Source organism: Neoarius graeffei, chromosome 23 (assembly GCF_027579695.1).
Source record: "Neoarius graeffei isolate fNeoGra1 chromosome 23, fNeoGra1.pri, whole genome shotgun sequence".
Classification (NCBI taxonomy): Eukaryota; Metazoa; Chordata; class Actinopteri; order Siluriformes; family Ariidae; genus Neoarius; species Neoarius graeffei.
In genome coordinates, this window is record NC_083591.1 from 39,462,942 (window position 1) to 39,489,504 (window position 26,563).

General features: G+C 42.5%; 1 protein-coding gene across 2 annotated transcripts in view; it reads left to right on the top strand.

Annotated features, from left to right (window-relative positions):
* The first annotated feature begins 234 nt into the window (after nucleotides 1-234).
* The window catches only part of stap2a (signal transducing adaptor family member 2a), a 34,641-nt gene continuing 8,312 nt past the window's right edge, over nucleotides 235-26,563 (top strand). For both annotated transcript variants that reach the window (XM_060905335.1, XM_060905336.1), the window contains exons 1-10: nucleotides 235-461; nucleotides 7,302-7,373; nucleotides 7,700-7,819; nucleotides 10,530-10,586; nucleotides 19,008-19,159; nucleotides 24,944-25,075; nucleotides 25,288-25,357; nucleotides 25,493-25,595; nucleotides 25,776-25,868; nucleotides 25,957-26,091. In XM_060905335.1, coding sequence (XP_060761318.1) covers nucleotides 360-461; nucleotides 7,302-7,373; nucleotides 7,700-7,819; nucleotides 10,530-10,586; nucleotides 19,008-19,159; nucleotides 24,944-25,075; nucleotides 25,288-25,357; nucleotides 25,493-25,595; nucleotides 25,776-25,868; nucleotides 25,957-26,091 — 1,036 coding nt within the window. In that variant the 5' untranslated portion in view covers nucleotides 235-359. The remainder of the gene's footprint in view (nucleotides 462-7,301; nucleotides 7,374-7,699; nucleotides 7,820-10,529; nucleotides 10,587-19,007; nucleotides 19,160-24,943; nucleotides 25,076-25,287; nucleotides 25,358-25,492; nucleotides 25,596-25,775; nucleotides 25,869-25,956; nucleotides 26,092-26,563) is intronic.

The following is a 26,563-nucleotide window of genomic DNA, read 5'->3' on the forward strand; positions in this document are numbered from 1 at the left end:
TTGCCGCCCCTCAGAAATTCCTGCCCCCCTCTTGCCACCCCATAAATATTTTTCGAGATCCGCCCCTGCCCATTAGGATAACGCGTCCTTGCTTATCCAGCCTGAAACACACTGATGCATGGAGTTGTGTATCTCCACCTCTGGACGTTTGCTTGACTCCACCTCTGGTGGGTGGAGCTGGACCTGGATCTGGATCAGATCCGACTCCTCTCAGTGGACTTGTGGTTCTGCAGTAGAGGGTGGACACGCCTGTTAAGCCACTCTGTTTATGCGTTCTGATCTTTTCGGCTTTCCATATCAGGGATCTGCGCTTTGTCCCCGTGCTGCCGGTCCAGTCACATCCCGAGCTGGCTACGGCCATGGCGGCGGCGCCGGTGAAGCAGCGGACCGGGGCGAGCCGAGCTCAGCTTCCTGCCTGCTATTATGAGGGATATCTTGAGAAAAGGGGACCTAAAGAGAAGGTATGAGAGTGTTTGTTTGTTTTTCTTGTTATATCATGTCGGGTTAAAGGCTGCTTTTCCAGGCTGCAGTGAAAGTCGCACCCACCGGCTTTATTGCACACATGTCTCTGCTGTGTGTGTGTGTGTGTGGGCGAGGCAAAGTGACAGGCTGCCTGCTCAGATTGATCAGATGTAAGAAGCCTAATTTTGTGCTTACCAAGAAAAACAAAAGGTATTTTGGTGCCAGGTTTTTTTTTTTTAACACATTGATATTTAAATTGCATTATTATTATTATTATTATTATTATTATTATTAGTGTGTGTGTTTGATACTAAGCATTAAATGTGGTGCGTGTACATCACACACACATTTCAGTGATGAACCCAGTGTTAATTAAATGCGCCTAATAGGCCTATTAATCTTACACTTGCGCTATAATAAACGAGCCCCGCCCCTTCACTTCACTCCGCCCCGCCCCGCCCCGCCCCTCACCTCACTGAGCACCCTACAGAACCAGCCTCAGTTCTTCTGGAGACTTTGACTGTCACACTTCTTAATTTTGCAGCAAAACCCAGCAGCCTTCATTATGGGTTGTTTTACAATCAGGGTACAAAGTTTGTGTCACAGTGGTCCAAAATTCAAATTGATTCAAACTGGTTCTTGTACCAGTTTTTAAGTGAAGGACAAGTTAAAGAACAGATTTCAGGGAATTTTTTGACATATGTGTATGGTAGTTTTGTGTAATCTGCTATAAGATAAATAAAAGTAGCAAAAATGTTATCAAAGACTCCTTGTCAAAAAATGGCTGATAGAAATAAAATTCCAACAGTTAAGAAATTATTATCTGAGCTACTGTGTGGAGATATGGGGTAATACCTACAAATCTAACCTGCAGCCGTTATGCACATTACAAAAAAGAGCAATAAGAATAGTCAATAATACGGGATATCTTGAGCATACAAACGCATTATTCGTAAAAGCACACACTCTGAAATTCACGGATCTGGTTAAACACAAGACTGCACAAATTATGTATCAAGCAAGACATAACCTTCTTCCGGGTGAGGTACAAAATACGTTTATGGAAAGGCAGGGTGGGTATAACCTGAGAGGGGAAATGAATTTTAAGAGATTAAATGTTAGAACAACTCTGAAAGGTATGTGCATAACAGTCTGTGGGGTGAAATTGTGGAATGGTCTGGAAAATGAACTCAAAAATAGCACCAACATAAAACTGTTTAAAAAATTATATAAAAACATGTTAATAAAAATATATGAGAATGAGGACAGGCAGACTATATAGGTGATGATGAAATTGAGAGTAAGTCTGTGACTGGTCTTCTTGTATTTAGTGTATAGTTATAGGTATGTGTATATGTATGTACTGTATATATGTATGTATGTATGTATATATGCATAACATAAGTATCTGTATAAATGATTTGATTTGGTCGATATTATACCATGTCGGTATGTTGGTATGTTTTCTTTTTTGTTTATTGCTTTTGTTTTCTTTTGTATATAGTTTATTATGGTGGAAAGTGACATTTGATTAGCGGTGGTATAGAGGGTTAGGATTGGATAAGTTATTACTTCTTCCTAATCCTTTCTGAACATTGTTATGTTATTGCCTTGTGGCTACGCTATTCTGTTTGTTTATGATGATGTTTTGATTATTGTATTTTTTATTTAAATTTTTATTTTTATATCTTCTTTATTGTTCAGAATAAAGTAATCAATCAATCAATCAATCAATCAAAAAGAAATTGTTAGTGGTCCATAACATTCACCTAATGTTATAGCATGTTCGTGAACTATTTAGGGTTTTTTTTTCCTAAGTAAATTAAGTGTAGCTTTAAGCAGGGCTGGGAGAAACAAATGAAGTGATTCTCGGAGAGGACATTTTTTTTGACAATTCAGAATCCACTACTTCCATAGTGCTTTTAAATATAAGGCTGTAAACTTTGTGTTAGTTGTCTCTAATATTTATGTCCCAATATCTTGACCACATTTTAGGATGAAAATAATCATTTTAGATATGTTATTTTATATTGAAAAATTAGCTGTCTCAGAGAGGACATTTTTTTTTTTTTGACACAATTACATACTAATTTGATCAAAATAGTCTGAAAACTTACTGGCATTCAACATTAAAACTTAACTATGTTTCCAATGATATGAAATCAAATATGTGTTTTATGGTATAAAGAATGATTTAAGTGCATCCCTTTTGGAGCTACCTGTGGTCAAAAAAGCACTTTTTCTAAATGACACGAGTAATTTTGCTAAATATGACATATTGCCATACATTCACCAAAAATAACGTTATCACCAATTTTTTTTTTTTTTTTGCATGGTAAATAGAGCTATCACAGGGCTACAATAAACAACCAAGTTTATTTAGTCAAGCCTTTTGATATTGAAGATAAGTGTTAAATGTGATTTTTAGCTTGCACACCCTGTTTTTGGTTTGAAAAGTGTCTCTTAAAATATCCTACTTTCTTTACTGACATACCAGACATTTTTGTGTTGGAGAACAAATATTTAGAAATCTAAAATATATAGCAGTCTATAACAAGCTTTGTACTAAATAAAAAAGGTACCTAAGACTTTTGCACAGTACTGTGTGTATATCCAGGACCAGTCAAAAATCTGGACGCACCTTCAGATTCAATGTTTTTTCTTTCCATCCATCCGCTTATCCTGTGCAGGGTCACGGGCAAGCTGGAGCCTATCCCAGCTGACTATGGGCGAGAGGTGGGGTACACCCTGGACAAGTCGCCAAATCATCGCCGGGCTGACACGTAGAGACAAACAACTATTCACACTCGCATTCACACCTATGATCAATGTAGAGCCATAAATTAGCCTAACCTGCATGTCTTTGGACTGTGGGAGAAACTGGAGCATTTGGAGGAAACCCACGCAGACACGGAGAACATGCAAACTCCATGTAGAAAGGCCCCCGTCAGCTGCTGGGCTTGAACCCAGAACCTTCTTGATGTGAGGCGACAGTGTAGTGGTTAGCACCACTGTGCTGCCTGTTTTTTCTTTATTTTTATTGATTATACACATCATGTCTTAAAGTAATGATGAATGTCATTTCTCTTTACTTAGTTGCGCGGTTCTTGATGTAATATGGATTACTACAGTTGTGGAATAGAGCTAGTTACTGTATTTTTATTATTTACTATTTAGGTCTCAAACACTAACTTTTGATGAGGCACCTGTTAATTGAAAAGCATTCCAGGTGACTACCTCATGAAGCTGGTTAAGATCATGCCAATAGTGTCCAAAGCATTATCAAGGTAAACGCTGGCTATTTTGAATAATCTAAAACATAAAACTTTTTTTTTTGTTTACCACAAATTCCTATATGCTATTTCATAGTTTTGATGTCTTCAGTATTGTTCTCGACTGTAGAAAAACATATGAATGTGTGTTCAAACTTTTCACTGGTACTGTATACAGGTATAATCTACAAAATGTTTGATTTCTGTATATGCATGTAAAGTATGACATGTAAATCATACTTTACATATAGACAGCAATGTAAATATGAACAAATCATTGCGTGAGGGGCTAAAGACAGACTAATGTACAAAAATAAAGAAATATAAAAAATTATGTAAGTAAATAAATAAATAAAAACCTGAAGCACATCATATAGTCTGGTGAAACTACAAGACCTTAAACAAAAATGGTCAATTTGGAAGACAGATACCATGTTTTAATAAATTTCTTGGTGTATGAGGTAATGTGTGTTTGCATATAACCTTCCACATTTTTTTAAGAGAAAAAAAATGGTCAAACCTTGTAAAATTGCACCTCTACACAAACCTTGCACTTTATTCGTAAAATTGTCATAACATCTGAAATTAAATGTTAATTTCCCAGATCTCATATTAAATTAGTAAACCCAGTTAACACGCATTCTACATGCAGTTCGAATTCATTGAAACGTCTCGAAATAAGGCCAGATATACTTTTACCAAAGTTTTCATGTGTGATTGCAGTGCCATAACAAATGCAGCATTGTAATGTACACAATGAACAACTTGTACTGCTGTCCATTTTAAATCTGATCACTGCTGTATAATGTGATTTTGGTATATGTTGTAATTCAGTCTCTACTGAGGACTGTCATTAGTCTGTCTCTCTCTCTTTCACACACACTGCAGATTGCTGGCTGTATCATTTGCTGCCTGCTTCATGGTGTGTATAATGTGATTTATGACTAAGTGTTAATGTTTTAGGCATCAGCTGGCTCTTAAGTAAAATGTAATAGAGGAAATTCGAAGACAAAGAAAGCGAGACAGATTGGACAATAAATATTCGGGGGGTTCAGGTGCAGTGGGTGTGTGAAGGGGGTTGTTGTGGGGGTTGAATGTATAGATTGTGTGTGTGCACGCGCGCGTATGAGGGACAGATGTGCTCCATGTTGCCCTTGAGGGCTTTAAGCAGCCTCTGAGCTTTGGGTTTTGCAAAACAAGCCCGAGAGAATTAAGAGAGAGTGAATCTGTAATCTATGCAGAAATGACCATGTACTGCTTCACCATTTGTGTTAGGAGCTTGGCTGCTGCTGGTGATGATGATGAGACTAATAAATACAGAAAGTTGTGATAATTACAAATTAGTGCCACACCCAATATTTTTAAAGATGACACTGAACAGATTAGAGAGATTATTTCTAGAGTCTGGTGGGGTTTATTTATTTATTTTTAAGAAACTGATTTATGATTATGGACAGTATGCATGATCAGCATTTTCCATCAATGTGTTTGTAAGAACAACAAGAACGTGGCCGTGTTTGTCATATGAATTTAGAGAGTGCAAATGGCTACTGTACAGGACACAAAGACATTGATGCAGTATAGATGTAAGCAATTTATTAAAACATACTCACTGGCCACTTTATTAGGAAAACCCATACACCTGCTGCTTTATGCAGGCAGCTCTTTGACAGCAGCACAATGCATAAAATCATGCCGATATAAATCAAGAGTTTCAGTTAATGTTCACTTCAAACATCAGAATGGGAAAAATTGTCACTGTGTCATGGGTGTTGGTGCCAAGGTTCGAGTATTTCAGAAACTGCTGATCTCCTGGGGTTTTTACACACAATAGTCTGTCGAGTTTACACAGAATGGTGTGGAAAAACGAAAAACATTGAGTGAGCGACAGTTCTGTAGGTGGAAATGTCTTATTGATAAGAGAGGTCAGAGGGAAGTGGCCAGATTGGTTCGAGTTGCCAGGAAGGATATGGTAACTCATGTAATCACTCTTTCCAACCGTGGTGAGCAGAAAAGCATCTCAGCATGCAACAGCAGAACAACACATTGGGTTCCAGTCCTGCCAGCCAAGAACAGGAATCTTAGAATCAAGAACAAGTTCCTATTAAAATGGCTGGTGAGTGTAGAATCCAATGAATGTTAAGTGGAAAAAACACAAAACTTCATCAATATAATATTAAGTGTTTTTGCCTCGAGGATTTAAGCTATTGTTATACGCTTGCGTTTCTTAGAGGTGCAGTAGCCACTTTTTTTTTTCTTACTAGTGCGACATAAATAATGTAAAACATGATAAGAAAAAAATAATGGTTTAAGCCATGACTTCAGCACAAGTTAGATTAGATTAGATAAAACTTTATTGATCCCTTTGGGAGGGTTCCCTCAGGGAAATTAAGATTCCAGCAGCATCATTACAGATAAACAGAGAAAAGAAATAGCGAGAACTTCTAGATAAATTAAAATAAATTAAGTATTTACATATACAAATATATAAAAAGAATAAGATATGGGGAGGGGGGAGAAGAAGAAGAAAAAAAAGTGCATTATGTGGCTGAGAACTTGTTTTGGAACTGTAGGTTGGGACGGTCTGCTTGTTTGTGTTTATATGGCTAATTCTTTATAGACCTGCTGCAATGCGTTTGTTCAGAAAGAAAATAAAAACATGGCGCAAAACACCCAGTACAGCCAGATACATTTATAGTGAGCAAAAAAAAACAAAAAAACACACACAATGGATCAAAAAACTTTATGAGAAATAACATAGTAAAACCAGAATAAACACTGATCCAGGATGGAGTAATTTCTTTTTGAAACTGGATCCAGAATTAGTGACATTGATCCTAGAAAGGTTTGAATTGTTGGAATAGCCTGTTTTACCTAACAAAACTCTTGACCATGCTTATAAATCAGTCTGACTGGAATTTTGCATATTTGTACAGTTAAAACTCGGCTTTCAAACAGCTTGGGCGGCACGGTGGTGTAGTGGTTAGCACGGTCACCTCACAGCAAGAAGGTTCTGGGTTCGAACCCAGCGGCCGGCAAGGGTAGAGTTTGCATGTTCTCCCTGTGTCTGCGTGGGTTTCCTCCGGGTGCTCCGGTTTCCCCCACAGTCCAAAGACATGCAGATTAGGTTAACTGGTGACTCTAAATTGAAAAAGGCACTCTTGACCATTTTCAAACATCAGCATGAAATGAATTTTGTGTTTATAAAGTTATAACTTGTGCTTTCAAGCACCTGAATGGCTGAGTGTCCTTGAAAGTCATGTCGTGACAGTCCTTGCTAATGTTTACTCTAGTTAGCGTATTAATTCTAGCTTAACTACTGTATGTTCTGGAAGCAGAGTTTTGTAAGAACATGGGGGCGGGCTCAAAGAGTAAAACAATCATTGAAATCTTATTTAACTTGACCCGTTTAATTATTAGAGACTTGGTCTTGAGAAATTTTGATCAGTTTTGCCGAATGCACCTTCAAATTCAAAGAAAATATTAAGCACTATGTCTTGTTGGGAATCTTTGTAAAATATTGAGTATTTTTCATACAGAACTACATTTCTTTCTCTTATTACGCAGGTGTCCCGGCGACTATGGACATGCTTGTGTGGCAACACCTTATATTTTTTCAACAATGCAAAGGACACACACGTAAGTAATACAGTGAATCTGAACAATTCTTTTCTGAAAACAAATTAGGGAAAGAGAACACATTCAAATGTCCAAATCTTTTCTTTGATTTTGTCAAACAATGTACATTTCCGTGGAAAGAAAATTGTTTAAAAAAGGGCAGATATTTATGGTAAACAACAAAATACGTGTGTTTTACAGATTTATCTTCATTATCAGTTATTTTTGGGTGATTTTTTTTTTTTTTAAACTAGAGAGGCACCTTTTCACTCAGAAACCGTGGGGGTGCAAACTTTTGCACGCAAACATAGTCTTCAGTCTCACTAAAACTGTGTGTCTCCATGCAGTATGTAGAGAAATTGGACCTGAGTGGGTTTGTGTCTCTGATCGATGACTGCAGTCGGGACAGAAATCTGGAGGCAGCTAGAATGAATTTACGCCTGAAGGATGGAGAAATCAAACTAACTGTGAGTTCACATGAAGCTAAATACACAAAATAAATAATACACATTATAATATTTGGATGTACATTCTGTATGTAACTAGAAAAGAACTCCTGCTTCTAATCATCAGTCATAGTTGGTTCATAAGTCTTGGTGATGTATGATGTTTTTGCATGCCATTAAAATGCATGTCAAATGTATTTCTAATTTTTTTTTCAACAGTGTGAAAATTTGTTAGATTGATGGTTATTACATGATATGATAGGCTTCATATTAGCCAATGAGCAGTGCAAGCTAACTGTACTAGCTACAGACACTCATGAGAGGCACCACCAAAGGCCTATATATTTTTATATATCTTCTAACTAGTTAAACACAAATTAAATAATGCTCTAATCAGTGTGAACATTGGTAATTTGATTTAAATGTTATGTGCCAGGCTTTGTTTTAGCTTTGTTAGCAGATTAGCAACACAAGCTAACTATACTAGCTACAAACGTCCTCCATAGGTATTAATGATCTCTGCTACTTCCTTCCAAGGTCTACTTTTCTTGTCTGTGCATATTTATTGAGAATTTGTCTATGATGATAAAATCTGAAACCACAGATAGTTTACACAGGAAATAACTGCAGATAGGAACTTAAAGCTGTGAATGGGGAAATGAAAAAAAAAAAAGTAGTTGTAAGCACTCACTGTTGTAAACTTACAACAGCGAGTTTATCTTATACTGTCATATAGCGTTATACATTACAAAGAAAAACAAAGGTTTAAAGGAAGTAGCCGAGTCTCTGCTGAGGGTACGTAGCTACTACAAATAGTTTGCGTTGCAAATGTGCCAGTTAAGTTAGTACAAACCTAGTATGCACCAGGTAAATCAAATTAAATTTCATAACCATTAGTGCACTATTACCTCCATCAACTTTGTTGGAGGAGGTTATGTTTTCACCTTCGTTTGTTTGTTTCTCTGTTTCCAATGTAACTCAAAAAGTAGTGAACAGATTTTGATGAAATTTTGAGGAAAGGTGAGCCATGGGCCCAGGAACAATTGATTAGATTTTGATGCAAATCCAAATATATGGCTTGGTCGAGGTATGCACTCTACCGAGTGCCCTTCTAGTTTAACGTGTGTTTAACTAGTTAGCATTAGAAGCTATATGGAGCTATTACTTTTTCTCAGGGGAACTTACAAAAAAACCAAAAGGAAAAATGCTAGACAGTGCACACACACAGGTGGCTACAGTAATGATCACGAGACACCCACAGTTTGTCTCAAACTACAAGTGATGCGAGTGACTTGTAACAAGAGTTGAAAGAAGACTATTTAGAAAGTCCTGACTCTTTCCCAAATATCTTCAAACTGAAAGCTTCATCATCGCAACAGTTACACAATTTTTTTTTTAATCTGTCCACCATACAAGTCACTGGTTAGCACTGTCGCTTCGCAGAAAGAAGGTTCCAGATTTGAACCTTCCGGCCAACAGGGGCCTTTCTGTGTGGAGTTTGCATGTTCTCCCCATGTCTGCGGTGGTTTTCTCTGGGTGCTCTGGTTTCCTCCGACACTTCTAAGACATACAGATTAGGTAAAAATACCCAGCTGCTGGGGTTGCACAAGCCAGTGTGTGCTTAGTGCCAGTCCCAAGCCCTGAAAGATGGGGGAGGGTTGCATCAGGAAGGGAATCCGGTGTAAAACCTATGCAAAGTAATACCTGAACTCTATGAAACATCTCAGAGAAACTTGAAAATCAATTGACATCCTATCTAGTTCTCTCCAGACGTTGTCAGTGCATGCTGTTCTCGTCTTGATTCAGAGAATGTGGACATGCTTATCTTTTTACAGAAGAACCTCAACATAAAGGACTAGATATCTCATATGGGGTACCAATTTGATGTTGCACTTTGTTTTTACATTTAATAGTGCTTATACAAGTATGTACCCTGTTTATTTAAAATGGAGAAGGCAAAGGGTACAGGTTGTCAAAGTTACGAAGCACTTTTAATTTCTTCCATTGATATAATACAGTAGAGTCAGAAACCAGTGATGCTGCTATTTTTCTGAATGGAAAGGCTTATTCTTCTCTAGGCAAAATAAAGAGTGCATTGTTTAAAGGGTGGTGTTTAGCGCCCCCCCCGCTGAAATATTAAGATGCCAAAACTATACTGTTATCGTGGCCCAAGAACTGTGATGCGTATCGTACCGTGGGCCCATTGTACCGTTACATCCCTAATATCAATGACATGTTATACAGAAATAACCAATTGTAAAATGCCATAAATCACCAATCAGAATCCAGTATTCAAATGAGCCATGTAATAAAGCAAATTAATAAACATCATCTGAGTCAATCAGATTTGAGAATTCAACTGTGCTGTGCTATAAATGACCTTCGTATGTGACAAATTTGGAGGAGTTAATCCAACAACCTCCTGGTGTTGTTTAACTGCAAATTATGTGACACTTTTGCAACTGGAAATTGATCTTAAAATTAGTCTTGATGGTTTTTTTTTAAGGTTTTTCATGACACTGAGTTCTGTATGCCACATCTTGGTCATATGAATGCTGTCTTTGTCCCGACTAAGTCACATGACAGCAAGGCAGATGTTTGATTAAATCAGTCACACAGAAGTCACAGATTTGCACGGATTTGTGTGAGATGTTTCTTGCATTACGATGAATTCCTCAGATGAATCATTCAGGTGATTTTTCCCTCTCACTGTCTTTGCTTCTTTTCCCAGGCTCCTAACTTGGAGGCACGAGAGTTGTGGAAAGGCTTCCTCTACTCTGTAGTAGATGTGAGTGCAACGTTATAAAACGTATGACAAAACATTCAAATGAGTTCTGGGGAGCAAAAATACTGCAGAACCTCCCTGACATGTGATTTGAATTTATCTTTATCATGTGCGTATTAGAGTAAATGTATTAATCAAGAAGAACATCAGGCATAATCCAGATGGTCCAGAACCTCCACTTTTCAAACACGGAACAACTCGATAGTGAAATATACCAGTTTTTGTTACCTAACAGAATGAAGTACAACAAAGCGGAAACACAGAAACTTATTATAGCGGAACAACATGATCATATTCATTCTTTTGTGTCATTGTTCTGTGTGTTGACACTTTTAGACGCCATTTGAGTATCAGTTTACAGCCTCAGTCTGTAGCCTTTCCAGATTTGTGTGTGATAGTCTTTATTTTGACTTGTGGGTGCTTTGGGTTCTCTCATGCACCACACACAGTACAGTTTGAACATTAGTACGTTTATTGATTCTGTTCTGCACCACACTTTTTCTTAGTACAAGATAACTGCGAGAAATATGGAATTATGTTTTTTTTTTTAAATTTGTTTGTTTTGGGTTTTTTTTTTTAAATTAAAGTTCCTGCTTGTTTTTGAGGGCTTTCAGTTTTACTTGGAATGAAATCATCGGGATCCTCGGTTGCATTCCAGTCAGCTGATTAACTTACCCAGTGAAGAACAATCCTGTTTTTGTCCTGGGAAATTCCACATTCATTGCACAGCTTCACTGAGCTTTGAGACTTTTTGGTTCGATCTGAGCAGTTTCATTAGATCACATGCTATTCTTGCTCCTTTTGGCGCTCGTGTGCCAATATGCCATAAAAAAGACGTATAACTCACTTCAGCTAGCAACAACAGATACCCATGCCACCATATTTCACAGGTTTTCACTACAATTTCATCTTTCTGTTAGCATGATCCAGGCTAATTTTATCCAGGTTATACTTTGTTCAGAACTCAATAGATAGATACATAGATAGATCGATAGATAGCTCGATCAATAGATCGATCGATCTTTATCAATCCCTTTGGGAGGGTTCCCTCAGGGAAATTAAAATTCCAGCAGCATCATTACAGGATAAACGGAGAATAGAAAAAAGAGAAAACTTGTAGATAAATTAAGTATTAACATGTACAAATATTAAAAAATAAAATATGAAAAAAGTCTAGCAGGAGAGGTATTGCATCAAATTCTAACCTTTTTCAGTTTGTTTAATTAATTAATTAATTAATTAATTAATTAATTAATGCATGTTTAAAAACTCAATTGTGTTTCTCGCATCTCTTTTTAATATTCGATTTCGGCTAAACTTTAAGTGTTTGTAATCTGCTGAGTACTTGGAAAAAAGTGATTCTGAGTGCATTTTCAGTGGCTTGTGGAGAATAACAAGCATCAGTGCCAGTTGCTTTGGTAATATCTCTGATTTATAAGATAATGTGAATTCCACGTCTACAATTTAGCTGTAAATGTGTTCTGTTGTGCATTAACTAATGAAGTGACAGCACTCACCTGGCCACAATTCACCTGAGAAGCGAACGGATGGTATTAGTTCTCAGTGTGTTGTCTGTATTAAAATGATCCAACTTTGAACAAGCTACTCTTTCCAGCAAGACACTCGCCATATGATTTCTAGATGTTTGTGTCATCGGAAAATATAATCTTGGTTGATGTATAGAATGCTATTATTATGATAAAGTGGCACATGTAAATATAAATCATGGGTTTATGTTGGTTGTATCTTTCATAATAGCTGATTTAGTCAGACTGATTGATTGCGTGTCTTTGCCCTTCTAATGATTGATTCTTATTTGAACACGATAAAAAGATGAATGTATAAATGAAACTAAATGAAAAGCTTTTTGCCCTTAATTTTATCGCGCCAGTTCCCACCCACCAGCCCCTGCTCTCCCCATCACACCTATGACAGCTTCCGGTTAGGGAGGGTGAAGTCTAATACATGCTTTCTCAGAGACACATGAAGCCTGTCACTCACATGCTGCATTAAAGGGCAGTATAACACAATCGGATGAGAGTGCTATCCGCCGTCTTCCACATACATGAGCTTATAGGTGGCCATGATTGGCTAGTGTCATGCGATTGATAGAGGAAAGAGATCATGCCATCCGTCCTGCCCAGAGAGTATGGCCAATGTTCATTCACACGGCCCTTGACATTCATTACAAATAGCTGTGGCAGGATTCAAACTTGCGATTGTCTAATGACGGAGCAAACATTTTTCAGCTATGCCAGTCAGGACCCCTAAAACTATAAGTTTGCACAAAGATGTATAAGCAGAGACTAAATGCAGTGTGAGCACAGAAGTCAAAAATCTTTTTCCAAAGCAAAAAGCAGTGTCTCTTAAAAAAAAAAAAATGTGGTAAAAATGATTCAGGTTATCTTAGTGCACCATATGCCACCACCAATGCCATTCAAATGAAGGCTCAAAAACTTTCCTTAAAGGTGTCATTCCACGACAAACTGTTTAATACTTGCTCTTTTTGAAATACCTTAGGTCACTCCGAGTTGCATATGCATGCTGCACGTGAAAATGTTCTTCTACCCCCATTCCCTGTATTAGCCTATGAAAGAAAATAGATGGAAATACGAGTGAATCAGAAAAAGCCCTACGAACTTAAGTCACTTCAAAAATTAGTAGTCATGGCCTCGCCCATAACCCACTGGAGGGAGCATCTCAGTGCTGTTAGCCAATCAGAAGCGATATGTTTACATGTCATGAATATTCATGAGTAAGAGCTGAAATCCTGTCATTCTCTCACCACCCACTCCTCCACCAAACTAGAACAGCCTGAAACAGGAGCACCACAGCATTTTTTTCACCAAAACCGGCTCACAGGGCATTCATTCATACTAGAGACCACCACACAATTAATGAAAAAACGATGCAATGACACCTTTAGAAAAAAAAAAGTTTGTGATTTTCTATATAGCTCAACAATATGGATCACAGTAGCCTTGAATTAGGGCGGCACGGTGGTGTAGTGGTTAGCGCTGTCGCCTCACAGCAAGAAGGTCCTGGGTTCGAGCCCCGGGGCCGGCGAGGGCCTTTCTGTGTGGAGTTTGCATGTTCTCCCCGTGTCCGCGTGGGTTTCCTCCGGGTGCTCCGGTTTCCCCCACAGTCCAAAGACATGCAGGTTAGGTTAACTGGTGACTCTAAATTGACCGTAGGTGTGAATGGTTGTCTGTGTCTATGTGTCAGCCCTGTGATGACCTGGCGACTTGTCCAGGGTGTACCCCGCCTTTCGCCCATAGTCAGCTGGGATAGGCTCCAGCTTGCCTGCGACCCTGTAGAAGGATAAAGCGGCTAGAGATAATGAGATGAGATGAGAGTAGCCTTGAATTAAAGCTGATCATCTGCATTTTGGCCTTACTGCCTTTGTTTCAGTGCTGAAGTACACAAGCCCAACTGTAAAATTATACCAGGTGGGGGAGCTCAGAAGCACGGCAGTCCAGAACTGAGTTCTCAATAACTCTTTTTATTTTAGCTTTTATATTCACTCATGTATACACACACACGTGTTCTGGTCAGGAGAGCTCCCTTCCTCTGCGCTCCCTCTCCTCTTATAGGGCGCGGTCACTGGGGAAGACACACAAACACAGGTTAATTTCCGTCAGGTGCAGTGATTCTGCCACTTACCTTCCCTGACTCTGCCCTCCCTTCACAGACTGATGCTTGACCACACCCCCGCTGCCACATACCCCCACTGCCCAACTCAGGCCGGGCAGCCGTCCGCCCTGCAGCCAATTCCCCCCCCCCCGACGGGAAAGAAAGTCTGCCACGACCATCTGCGCCCCCGGCCTGTGGACCACCTCGAACTTAAACAGCTGGAGCACCAGATACTAACGGGTGATCCGCGTGTTGGCATCCTTCATGCGGTGGAGCCACTGCAAGGGCGCGTGGTCCGACCAGAGGGTGAAAGGGCGCCCCAGCAGGTAGTAGCGGAGGGTGAGGACCGCCCACTTGATGGCAAGGCATTCCTTCTCTATGGTGCTGTACCTGCCCTCACGCACCGACAGCTTGCGGCTGATGTACAGCACTGGACGGTCCTCCCCCTCCACCTCCTGGGACAGAACAGCCCCCAGCCCTCTGTCCGATGTGTCTGTCTGCAAAACAAAGGGGAGAGAAAAGTCAGGGGAGTGTAATAGTGGCCCCCCCACACAGTGCAGCCTTTACCTTAGAGAAAGCCTGCTGGCATTGCTCCGTCCACTGGACCGGATCTGGTGCCCCCTTTTTAGTGAGATCACTCAGTGGGCTGGTGACGTCCGAATAATTAGGTATAAACCTACGATAGTAGCCAGCCAGCCCCAGGAACTGTCTCACCCCCTTTTTGGTCTTGGGCCTCGGGCAGGCCGCAATCGCTGCTGTCTTATTGATTTGGGTATGCACCTGCCCATTGCCCAAGTGGAAGCCCAGATACCATACTTCCACCCACTCAATCGCACACTTCTTCGGGTTGGCTGTGAGCCCTGCTCGCCTCAGCAACCTAAGGACGGCCCTCAGGTGTTCTAGGTGCCGCGGCCAGTCATTACTATAAATAATGTCGTCCAGGTATGCAGCCGCATGGGTGGCGTGGGGGTGGAGGACCCTATCCATAAGCCGCTGGAACGTAGTGGGCGCCCTAAACAGCCCAAAAGAAAGTGTGACGAACTGGCGTAAGTCAAACGGTGTGGAAAAAGCCATTTTCTCTCGGGATAGCGGAGTCAAGGGGATCTGCCAATATCCCTTTGTCAAATCCAGTGTCGAATAAAAGCGAGCCGTGCCTAGTTGATCGAGTAACTCGTCAATACGAGGCATTGGGTACGCATCAAATTTAGACACCACATTGACTTTTCTATAGTCCACACAGAACCGGACCGACCCGTCAGCCTTGGGAACCAAGACCACTGGGCTGCTCCAGTCACTGTGGGACTCCTCGATGATGTCCATTTCGAGCATGGCCTCAAGTTCTTCCTGAACCACCTTTTTCTTGTGTTCGGGCAGTCTGTAAGGGCGGCTGCGCATTACTACCCCGGGGGGCGTCTCAATGTGGTGTTCTATGAGGTGGCTGCGGCCGGGCAGGGGCGAGAACACATCAGAAAATTCTGTTTGCAACTGGGCTACCTCCGTGAGCTGGGTCGGGGAGAGGTGGTCTCCACAGGGCGATGGGCGATGTCAATTTTCCCTTTTGAACCTCCAGCCCCAGCTCTGCCTTCTCTGGAACCACTGACACCAACACCACAGGGACCTCCTCATTCCAAAGTTTTAACAGATTGAGGTGGTAAATCTGTAACGCCCCACCCCTGTCCGTTCACCTCCCCTCATAGTCGAAGTCCCCGACTCGCCGTGTGACCTCAAAGGGTCCTTGCCACCTGGCGATTAATTTGGAGCTCGACGTGGGCAACAGCACGAGTACTTTATCTCCCGGTGTGAACTCCCTAAGGCGCGTGCCCCTGTCGTACAGACGGACTTGACGTTCTTGGGCCTGCCGCAAATTCTCCTGGGTTAAGTGCGTGAGGGTGTGGAGTTTGGCGCGCAGGTCGATAACGTACTGAATTTCATTTTTACTTGTTGAAGGTCCCTCCTCCCAATTTTCCCGCAGCACATCTAGAATGCCACGCGGCTTACGCCCATATAATAATTCGAACGGGGAGAACCCCGTGGAGGCTTGTGGGACCTCTCGCACTGCGAATAACAGGGGCTCGAGCCATTTATCCCAGTTGTGTGCGTCCTCGCTTACAAATTTTTTAATTTTGGTTTTGAGGGTGCGGTTGAACCGTTCGACTAAGCCATCCATTTGTGGGTGATAAATGCTGGTGCGGATAGGCTTAATTCCCAGTAACCCATACAGTTCGTGCAGTGTGCGTGACATAAACGAAGTGCCTTGATCAGTCAGAATCTCTTTGGGGATTCCAACTCGGGAGATGACATGGAAGAGTGCTTCCGCAATACTACATGCTGAGATATTGCGAAGCGGCACTGCTTCCGGATATCGCGTTGCATAGTCCACCAGAACTAAAATAAAGCGATACCCTCGTGTTGACCGATCTAATGGCCCGACGAGATCCATCCCAATTCTTTCAAATGGGGTCTCGATTAATGGCAAAGGCACTTTTGGAATGGCCGTTGGATTTACTAACTGGCATTCGCGGCATGCCGTACACCACCTACAGACATCGCCGCGAATCCCTGGCCAATAGAACCTGGCCATTATTCGGGCTAGTGTCTTATCCTGCCCTAAGTGTCCGGCCATGGGATTAAAGTGAGCCACCTGGAATATAGATTCCTGGCAGCTCTTTGGGATTAAAAGCTGTGTGATCTGCTCCTTCGTCTGAGTGTCCTGCGTCACTCGGTATAATCTATCCTTAAAAATGGAGAAATAGGGGAAGGACGGGATGGCGTTTGGCTGGAGTGTTTGACCATCGATTACTCTCACTTGGTCAAACGCGTGCCGCAGGGTCTCATCTCGCGACTGCTCTAACGGGAAATCCGCGAGGGAGTCCCCGAGAGAGTGAGGAGGAGCCTGCTGCTCCTCACTCTGACGCGGTGGTGACGTGGATGGCTCTGTGACAGCTGCTCCCGCCAAAGCTACACCGGGACCTCCCCCCACTAAATTATGCCAGGCCCCACTCTTCACTTATGTGTCATTAATTCCCCGAATCCCAGCCAATCAGTCCCCAAAATTATTGAGTGGGTGAGGCAAGGATTAACCGCCGCCTGTACTCTAAATTTCTCCCCTCGAAATAGAATGTGGACTGACACTAAAGGGTAGTTGTGAACATCCCCGTACACACACAACACCTTCACCAATTGTGCTCTCCCCAATGCCTCGTCTTGCACCAGGCTTTGGTGGATTGAGGTCTGATTACAGCCGGAGTCCACCAAAGCCTGATACATATCCCCTTGGATACTCACCGGTATGCGATACGCTCCGGCCCGATTGAGGGCCATCCCTGGTGCATCGGGGATCCAGACCACTGCGCCCACCTCCATCACCAAGCACTGATGCTGGAGGTGCCCTGGCTCCCCGTAGCACCAGCAAACCAGCCCAGGCTCTCTCTCTGCACCGGTGTTCCGGAGATCACTCACCCTGAGGGGGGAAAGACACAGACCCGGAAGTAGGAAATAGTAGGACACTGCGGGTGTGGTGGGCTGGCTGGGGTGGAGCTGGCCCCCGTCTCCGCAGTGGGGGAATGGGGCGAGGATGAGGAACAGAAGCAGGGGGGAGAGAGAGAGGGGAGAAGGGGAGACATGCTGTCCTGCCTTCGGAACGGCCGCCATATGGTCCTCCGTCAGCTCGATGGCCTGATCCAGCGACGCCGGGCGATGGCACTGGACCCACTCCGCGGTTCCTTCCAGAAGTCGAGCGACGAATTGCTCCAGCGCCACCAGATCGATGATTCTCTCGGCGTCGCGGTTGTCGGCCCTCAGCCACTGCCGGCAGGCGTCCCGGAGTTGCTGGCCAAATGCGAACGGCCGGCCGACCTCCTCCAGGCGCAGCGCGCGGAAGCGCTGCCGCTGCTGCTCCAGGGTGTGACCCACGCGCTGGAGGATGGCCCTGCGGAGGTCCACATAGATCAGCCAGCTGTCAGCAGGGAGCTGTAGCGCGGCCAGCTGCGCCTCGCCCGTTAGCAGGGGGAGGAGGCGCGCCGCGCGTTGTTCCACTGGCCAACCCCATGCCTCGGCTGCCTGCTCGAAAAGAGCGAGGAAGGCTTCGGGGTTGTCCTGCGGACCCATCTTCGTTAAGGTGAGGTGGGGCGGGTCTGCGGCAGTGGTGATTGGGGCCCCCGCTGACGCGTGCAGGTGCCGGAACGCCTGGTGATCTTCCTGTTGCGCCAGCACCAGGGCTTCGAAGCGCTGTTCTTGTTCCTTCCGGAGGGCAATCAGCGCCTGGTGCTGGCTCTGTTGGGCCGTGGCAAGGGCATGGACCAGGTCCTGAAAGGGGAGGACTCCATGTGGCGGTTCCCTTCTGCACTATCCCCGGGTTTCGACACCACTGTAGAATTATACCAGGTGGGTGGAGCACAGAAGCACGGCAGGCCAGAACTGAGTTCTCAATAACTCTCTATTTTAGCTTTTCAGCTTTTATATTCACTCCTATACACACACACACACACACACACACACGTGTTCTGGTCGGGAGAGCTCCCTTCCTCTGCGCTCCCTCTCTTCTTATAGGGCGAGGTCACTGGGGAAGACACACAAACACAGGTTAATTCCCGTCAGGTGCAATGATTCTGCCACTTACCTTCCCTGACTCTGCCCTCCCTTCACAGACTGACACTTGACCACGCTCCCGCTGCCACACCAACATCATCAGGGTGCTGAGACAGGAATGAAGGACTTAATTAACTTAAATGAACAACATTTATGTCTGTGTATTAACATCTCAATAAGAGCGTTTCTTCATCTTGCCCTCAGCTGGCAGTGCCCACGACTCTAACCCTGCTGCCTGGGCAACTGCACATGCTAAAGGAGGTGGTGGAGAAAGAGAGACAGAGAAGAAGAGCGCGATCGCTCTCCAGAGCTCCCGCATCCCCCCTCTCGCTCCCTTTGGTAGGAGAGATCCCTGCGTAAGTATTTCGCCTTCCACAGTTTGTCTGTATTAAGGTGTTTTTTGTATTTTCATGGTTCAAAGAAGGAATTAAAATAATAACATAATTATTCTAGTTAAATGGTTGGTTTTTTTATGTTTGCTTGGTTGTAGGTATAAATTAACATAGTTATGAATTTTCTTTATAATGTCTGCGGTCAGTTTATTCACTAGTGAGTTTATTTGTTCTTATATCGCAGTACTGTTGAATTCTTGATTCTGATTGGTTAGAAGGTGTTGATTCATTTTCTATAACAGCAGCTCTGACAATAGTGCCAACGCCAAGGCAGATCACAAGTTTATATTAATGCGCTCATTCTAATACATTATCAATTCTATAATAACCTGTAACTCTCAGGGACTTGTATGGTACATGTTCATACAGTTGTGGTCAGAAGTTTCCATACAGTGACATGAATGTCATCTTGGATATGAATGTCATGGCAATCTGTGGTTGGTTGAAGAGAGCAACTGGACTTGCTTGAAGATTCTTGAAAACGTTTCGCCTCTCATCCTAAAGGCATCCTCAGTTCTGTCTGACTAAAGGGAGTATCCAGTATTTATCCTCTCATGGATCATCATAGAATCCGAATCAGAATGCTGATGGCTGCATTGTAGGTGGCTGATAAAAGATGTCATAGACACCCACTTCTGTCCAATGATGGTCGTTCCAGGTTGACAAAAATGAAACCTAGTTAACATAGTTATGAATTTTCTTTATAATGTCTGGGTTCAGTTTATTCACTAGTGAGTTTATTTGTTCTTATATCGCAGTACTGTTGAATTCTTGATTCTGATTGGTTAGAAGGTGTTGATTCATTTTCTATAACGGCAGCTCTGACAATAGTGCCAACGCCAAGGCAGATCTACGCACTTTGGGATGAGATCCCTTCGACTGGTGCGGGAGTATGAGAGGACTTCCAGAAAACTGGCAGACATCTTGGCCAGAGAGGATCGTTCATTTTTGTCAACCTGGAACGACCATCATTGGACAGAGGTGGGTGTCTATGACATCTTTTATCAGCCACCTACAATGCAGCCATCAGCATTCTGATTCGGATTCTATGATGATCCATGAGAGGATAAATACTGGATACTCCCTTTAGTCAGACAGAACTGAGGATGTCTTTAGGATGAGAGGCGAAACGTTTTCAAGAATCTTCAAGCAAGTCCAGTTACTCTCTTCAACCAACCACAGATTACTATGTACCTGGATGACTGAGATTTGTCACAGGAATGTCATGGCAATATTTGGGCTTTCAGTAATTTCTTTGAACTGTTCTTTTTCTGTGGCAGAATGTACAGCATACATCTTTGAATTAAAAAAAAAACCACTAGAATTTGGTGCGCAAGTTTGAATTTTCTTTGGGTTTTCTGAAATCAACACACGGTCAAAATTATACATATGGCACACCTAATATATGGGTAAAATGTCTCTTTGCAAGATTCACCTTGACCAAACATTTTTGTTTACTATGAACAAGCTTCTGGCAGAATTCTGGTTGGATATTTCATGACTCTTCATGGTAGAATTGGTAGAGTTCAACTAAATTTGTTTTTTGTTCTTGGCATGGACTTGACTTACAAGCACAGTCCATATATTTTCAATCGGGTTGAAGTCAGGACTTGTTTTAAGCTTAATGTTAGCCTGCTTTATTCTCCACAACCAACTCTGATGCGTGTTTGGGTTCATTGTCCTGTTGTAAGTCCCAAGTCGTGTTCAAGTTTCTGATGGTTTATGCTGAAGAATTCTGAGGTAGTCCTCCTTCTTCATTATTCCATCCACTTTGTGCAATGAACCAGTTCCATTGGCAGCAGCCCCAGAGCATGATGGTCCTACCACCACCTGGTACAGTGTCCCTCTGTACATGGTGGTCATTGTGGCCAAACAACTCAATTTGTGTTTCCCCTGACCATACAGCTTTCCTCCAGAAGGCTTTTTTCTTTGTCCGTGTGGTCAGCTTCAAACTTTAGTTAAACTTGAAGGTGTCAATTTTGGAGCAGGGGGTTATTTCATGGATAGCAGCCTCTTAGTCCATGGTGATGTAAAACTCACTGAACTGTAGACAGTGATCTATCAGCTTGCAGTTCATGGCAGGACTGTGCCATGGTGGTTCCCAGGTTGTTCCTGACCATCCAAACTAATTTCCTTTCAGCTGAGGGTGACTGTTCTGAGTTTTCTTGAAGCAAAGTGGCTTGGCAAAGTGACTACACCTCACAGTAACTTGGATACAGTTGTTTGAACTGATCTTGGAATTTGCAGTTGTTTAGAAATGGTTCCAAGAGACATTCTGGAGTTGTGTACATCTGCGATTCTCTTTCTCAGATCTGCACTGAGCTCCTTGGACTTTCCCATTTTATTGTGTGTTGGTCAATCCAATGAGTGCTGTAAACAAACCCTTTTTATGAAGGCACATAGAAGCTACCAGCTGTAGTCAATCATGATCACTAACAGGAAGTGAAGAGACCTTAGCCGTGGCAAGATAAAGAGAATGTGAAATATACAGTGCCCTCCACTGTATATCCATTGGCACCTCTGGTTAAGATGTGTTAAAAGCCTTAAAATAAATTCAATTTTTATTGCAGAAGCATAATCAACTGAAAATTGTAGAAAATTTTAACCCTTAACTCAAGTGAATTTAAAAAAAAAATCCCTGACCAAGAAATAATTATTTTTCATAAAATCACCTGTTCTACAATTATTGGCACCCATAATTCCTAGAAAATAAATGTAATTGAAGCATTTGTCATTTTTACTGTAGTTTATAAAGTTGATTAGAGTATCTAGGAACCTTTTAATTAGTAATTCATCACATCCTGTTTCCCTGGGGTATAAATATGATGTGACACAGAGGCCTATTTCTCTTATCCACTCTTCGACATGGGAAAGACAAGAGAACACACCATTCAAGTAAGGCAGATGTGTCAACCTTCATAAGTCAGACAATGGCTACAAGAAAATAGCCACTCGCCTACACCTGCCCATATCTACAGTCAGAGGAATCATCAAGAAGTTTAAAACACCTGGAGCAGTGGCAAACAAGCCTGGACGAGGATGCAAGTTTATCTTGCCATCACGCACAGTGAAGAGGATGGTAAGAGAAGTAAAAAGTTCTCCAAAGGTCACTGTTGGAGAATTGCATCAAAGAGTAGCATCTTGGGGTCACAAAGTCTCCATAACAACCGTCAGGCGCTATCTACATGCCAACAAGCTGTTTGGGAGGCATGCACGGAAAAAGCCTTTTCTCACTTGCAAGCATAAACGTAAATGTCTGGAGTTCACTAAGCGGTACTGGGACTTCAACTGGGACCATGTGCTTTGGTCAGATGAGACCAAGATAGAGCTTTTTGGCAACAAACACTCTAATACATCACAAAAGATAGTATGCGGAAAAGCACCTCATGCCCACTGTGAAGTATGGGGGAGGATCGGTGATGCTATGGGCCTGTTTCTCTTCCAAAGGCCCCGGGAACCTTGTTAGGGTGTATGGCATCATGAACTCTTTGAAATACCAGGACATTTTAAATCAAAATCTGGTGGCCTCTGCCCGAAAGCTGAAGATGGGTCGTCACTGGGTCTTTCAGCAAGATAATGACCCTAAACATGTGACCAAATCTACACAAAAATGGTTCACCAGACACAAAATCAAGTTCCTCCCATGGCCATCTCAGTCCCCAGACCTCAACCCAATTGAAAACCTGTGGGGTGAGCTGAAGAGGAGAGTGCATAGGAGAGGACCCAGGACTCTGGATGATTTATACCCCTTTTCCACCAAATCAGTTCCAGGGCTGGTTCGGAGCTGGTGCTGGTTCACAACTCATTCAACTTGCGAGCCAGCTGAGAGCCAGTTTGCTTTTCCATAGCTCACGGTGCTAAGGGAAGCCACGTCAGTTACTGTACGTTGCTGTATACGTCAGTTACGTCGCTGTATACGTCAGTTACGTCGCTACGTTTGCATAAACCTTGGCGCGAATATCGAAGCAAAAACAACACGGAAGAAGCAGCAACAACAACAACAATAATAATAATGGATGACTTCGCGTTTGTACAGCTGCTGCTTCTTCTCGTCGCTTAAAAATGGCGATCTTTCCTGGTCTTGTTATTGTTGTTGGTCTTAACAACTCCCCCCCCGACGTAAGCGGTTCTTTCCTCTGGCCCAGCAGAGAGTTGGCGCTAGCCTGGAACCGGTTTTTCTGGCCCCAGAACCAGTTCTTTGTCAATGGAAAAAGAAAACCCGGTTCCAAACTAAGCACTGGCCCCGAACCAGCCCTGGAACTGCTTTGGTGGAAAAGGGGCATTAGAGAGATTGTGCAAAGAGGAATGGTCGAATATCCCTCTCTGTATTCTCCCATCTTGTGAAATGTTATAGGAGAATATTAAGTGCTGTCTTGTTGGGAAAAGGGAGTTGTACAAAGTATTAACATCAGGGGTGCCAGTAATTGTGGCAGACATGATTTCATGGAAAAGAATTATTTCTTAATGTGGGATTTTTTTTTCCACTGAATAAATGCACTTGAATTAAAAGTTGGATTTTTACTCTTTTTTTGCATTGTTGTCCTAATATTTTTAAAAAATGAATTTATTAGAAGCCTAAGAACACATCTTAATGAGAAGTGCCAATAATTGTAGAGGGCGCTGTATATGAATAATAAAACACTTGATGTTTGGATGTGCTGCTATATCTGTGAAGAAACTCAGTCGTCCAGGTACATAGTAATCTGTGGTTGGTTGAAGAGAGCAACTGGACTTGCTTGACGATTCTTGAAAACGTTTCGCCTCTCCTCCGAAAGGCATCCTCAGTTCTGTCTGACTACTAGGGAGTATCCAGTATTTATCCTCTCATGGATCATCATAGAATCCGAATCAGAATGCTGATGGCTGCATTGTGGGCGGCTGATAAGATGTCATAGACACCCACCTCTGTTCAATGATGGTCGTTCCAGGCTGACAAAAATGAACGATCCACTCTGGCTAAGATGTCTGCCAATTTTCTGGAAGTCCTCTCATACTCCCGCACCACAATGCAGCCATCAGCATTCTGATTCAGATTCTATGATGATCCATGAGAGGATAAATACTGGATACTCCCTAGTAGTCAGACAGAACTGAGGATGCCTTTCGGAGGAGAGGCGAAACGTTTTCAAGAATCGTCAAGCAAGTCCAGTTGCTCTCTTCAACCAACCACAGATGTGCTGCTATAGGAAAATAATCCACTGTAATAAGTGAATTAGTGGAATAATAAGCCTGTTCTGTTTTATTACTTCTTATCATATTCACTTGTCAGTCAGTCTATTTAACTTATGGCCACACCAATTTAATTAGTTGGTTCTCGGATTTTTTCAGGAAAAATATGAAGCGAGCGGGCGAAATAAAAATAAAATTAAAAAAAAATGCTCTGGTAAAATTAGCGGTGGAAATAGACCAAACAATACAGGCAAACCAGTAAACAGAATTTCAGCATACCTGTCAAAGATTTTACGCTTCTGTTCGCTGAATATCCTAACAATCACAAACACAGGCTTTGTAGGATTCCCCTCCACAGGCATGTTTCTTCCACAAGTCTTTATCTAAAGTGAAAGGGGCGATTTGATTGGTTTTTTGGTGTCACGTGACCTTTTCTGTTGGCGGGAGTTTGATTTCGATTTTATTTTTTTTTTCATTTTGCATTTTTTTCAAGCGGCGATTCCAAGAACCGACTAATTAAATTGGTGTGGCCTATGTATGTTATGTATTAATTGTTTGTGTGTATTCTCTCTGGAGCAGCTGTTTCAGGCCTGTCTCTCGTACAGAAGCCGAGGTTCTGCTAGAGCGTCACCCGGACTGTGGAAACATGCTGCTGAGACCAGGCAGAGATGGCACATCACTTGCAGTGACCACGCGACAAGACCTTAATGGGTATGATCTGGGATTAAAACACCTTTATCCCTATCTGTATCTCGGAATATATTTTAGACAGCATTCCTATTTTTACGCCGATACTTTTCCTCATAGGGTCTCCTTTACCATGTTACTCTTTCATGTTTTTTTTTTCTGTCTTACTGTCCTTTACTCCGTTACCTTGTCAGTTACACTCACATACTGCTTTCTGCTATTTGAATGTTCAACAGCTCCGTGTTCAGACACTATCGGGTTACCCAGAAGCCTCAGGGAGGTTACATCATTGATGTGGAAAACCCGGTATGTACGGGTGTAGAAATGGATAGATAAGATAATAAAGTAAGGATCAGTGTTGAGACTGGAGGGAAGAAAACAACGTGTGTGTGTGTGTGTGTGTGTGTGTGTGTGTGTGTGTGTGTGTGTGCGTGCACGCAGATCCCATGTCCTACCCTTCATGATGTTATTAACGCACTAGTGGATAAAACTGCCGGGACGCTTCAGCCTTTTCTACTAGAGGAGCCTTATGAAGAGAATATCAGTATGTCTAACACACGCACAAAGAATTGTTCCAAGATTACATCAGTATGCCAAGTAGCAAACATGCACAAACATGACCATGCTGGAGCAGAATCCTTATAGGAACTACTGTATATTAACACAACACACATGCACATTTAATGAATAAGCCTTGGTCATTAACTCCTCATTCCTTGTCTAGCGTACATTTCATCCAACGATGAAAACGGAGAGCGAACACTACACTGTGCGCCCACAAGCACTTTCCCCAGAGGACCCTCCCTGCCCCCAAAAGGTACAAGAACACCTCACCTCTCTATTCTCAAAGAGTCGGTGTTGGAGATCTATTTATACCATTTTTCTGTGATGTGTGTTTTGAGCAGGATCAGAGAGATGGACGTTGAGATCTCACTCTAAATCTCCCAGCCCATCTCACAGGTCGCTAAGCCCTCCAGGTTCGCCGTCCAGCCCTATGAGACGACTGGTGCTCTCACCTTCGCCCTCACCACTAACACAAAGTGAGTGTGTGCACATAGAATACACACTGATGGCCGAGTATGGAATAAAACATGATGGGGCATTCTGTTATAGGAAAATAATCATCGACAGAGAGGTGTGATTCAGTGTGTAGACGTAAGCATATATAAGGCCTCAGTATACAGTGTGGAAACTTTTGCGAGTTTACAAGCTCATATACTCCCTGTGGTTTTGTATTGAGCACAGCTACAGGAAGAGGGTTGCCCACTGCAAGGTGCCAACAGCAGAAACTCATTTGTAACTGGCATTCACAGAATTTCTCATGTTTGTGTACAGAGTTTGGCCAGTTGGTGTATGACACAGTTTTCCTATAACAGCTCGTCCAAAGTGTGTTATTTCTTCTATTCCAAAGCCAATAATTCATCTCATCTCATTATCTCTAGCCGCTTTATCCTTCTACAGGGTCGCAGGCAAGCTGGAGCCTATCCCAGCTGACTACGGGCGAAAGGCGGG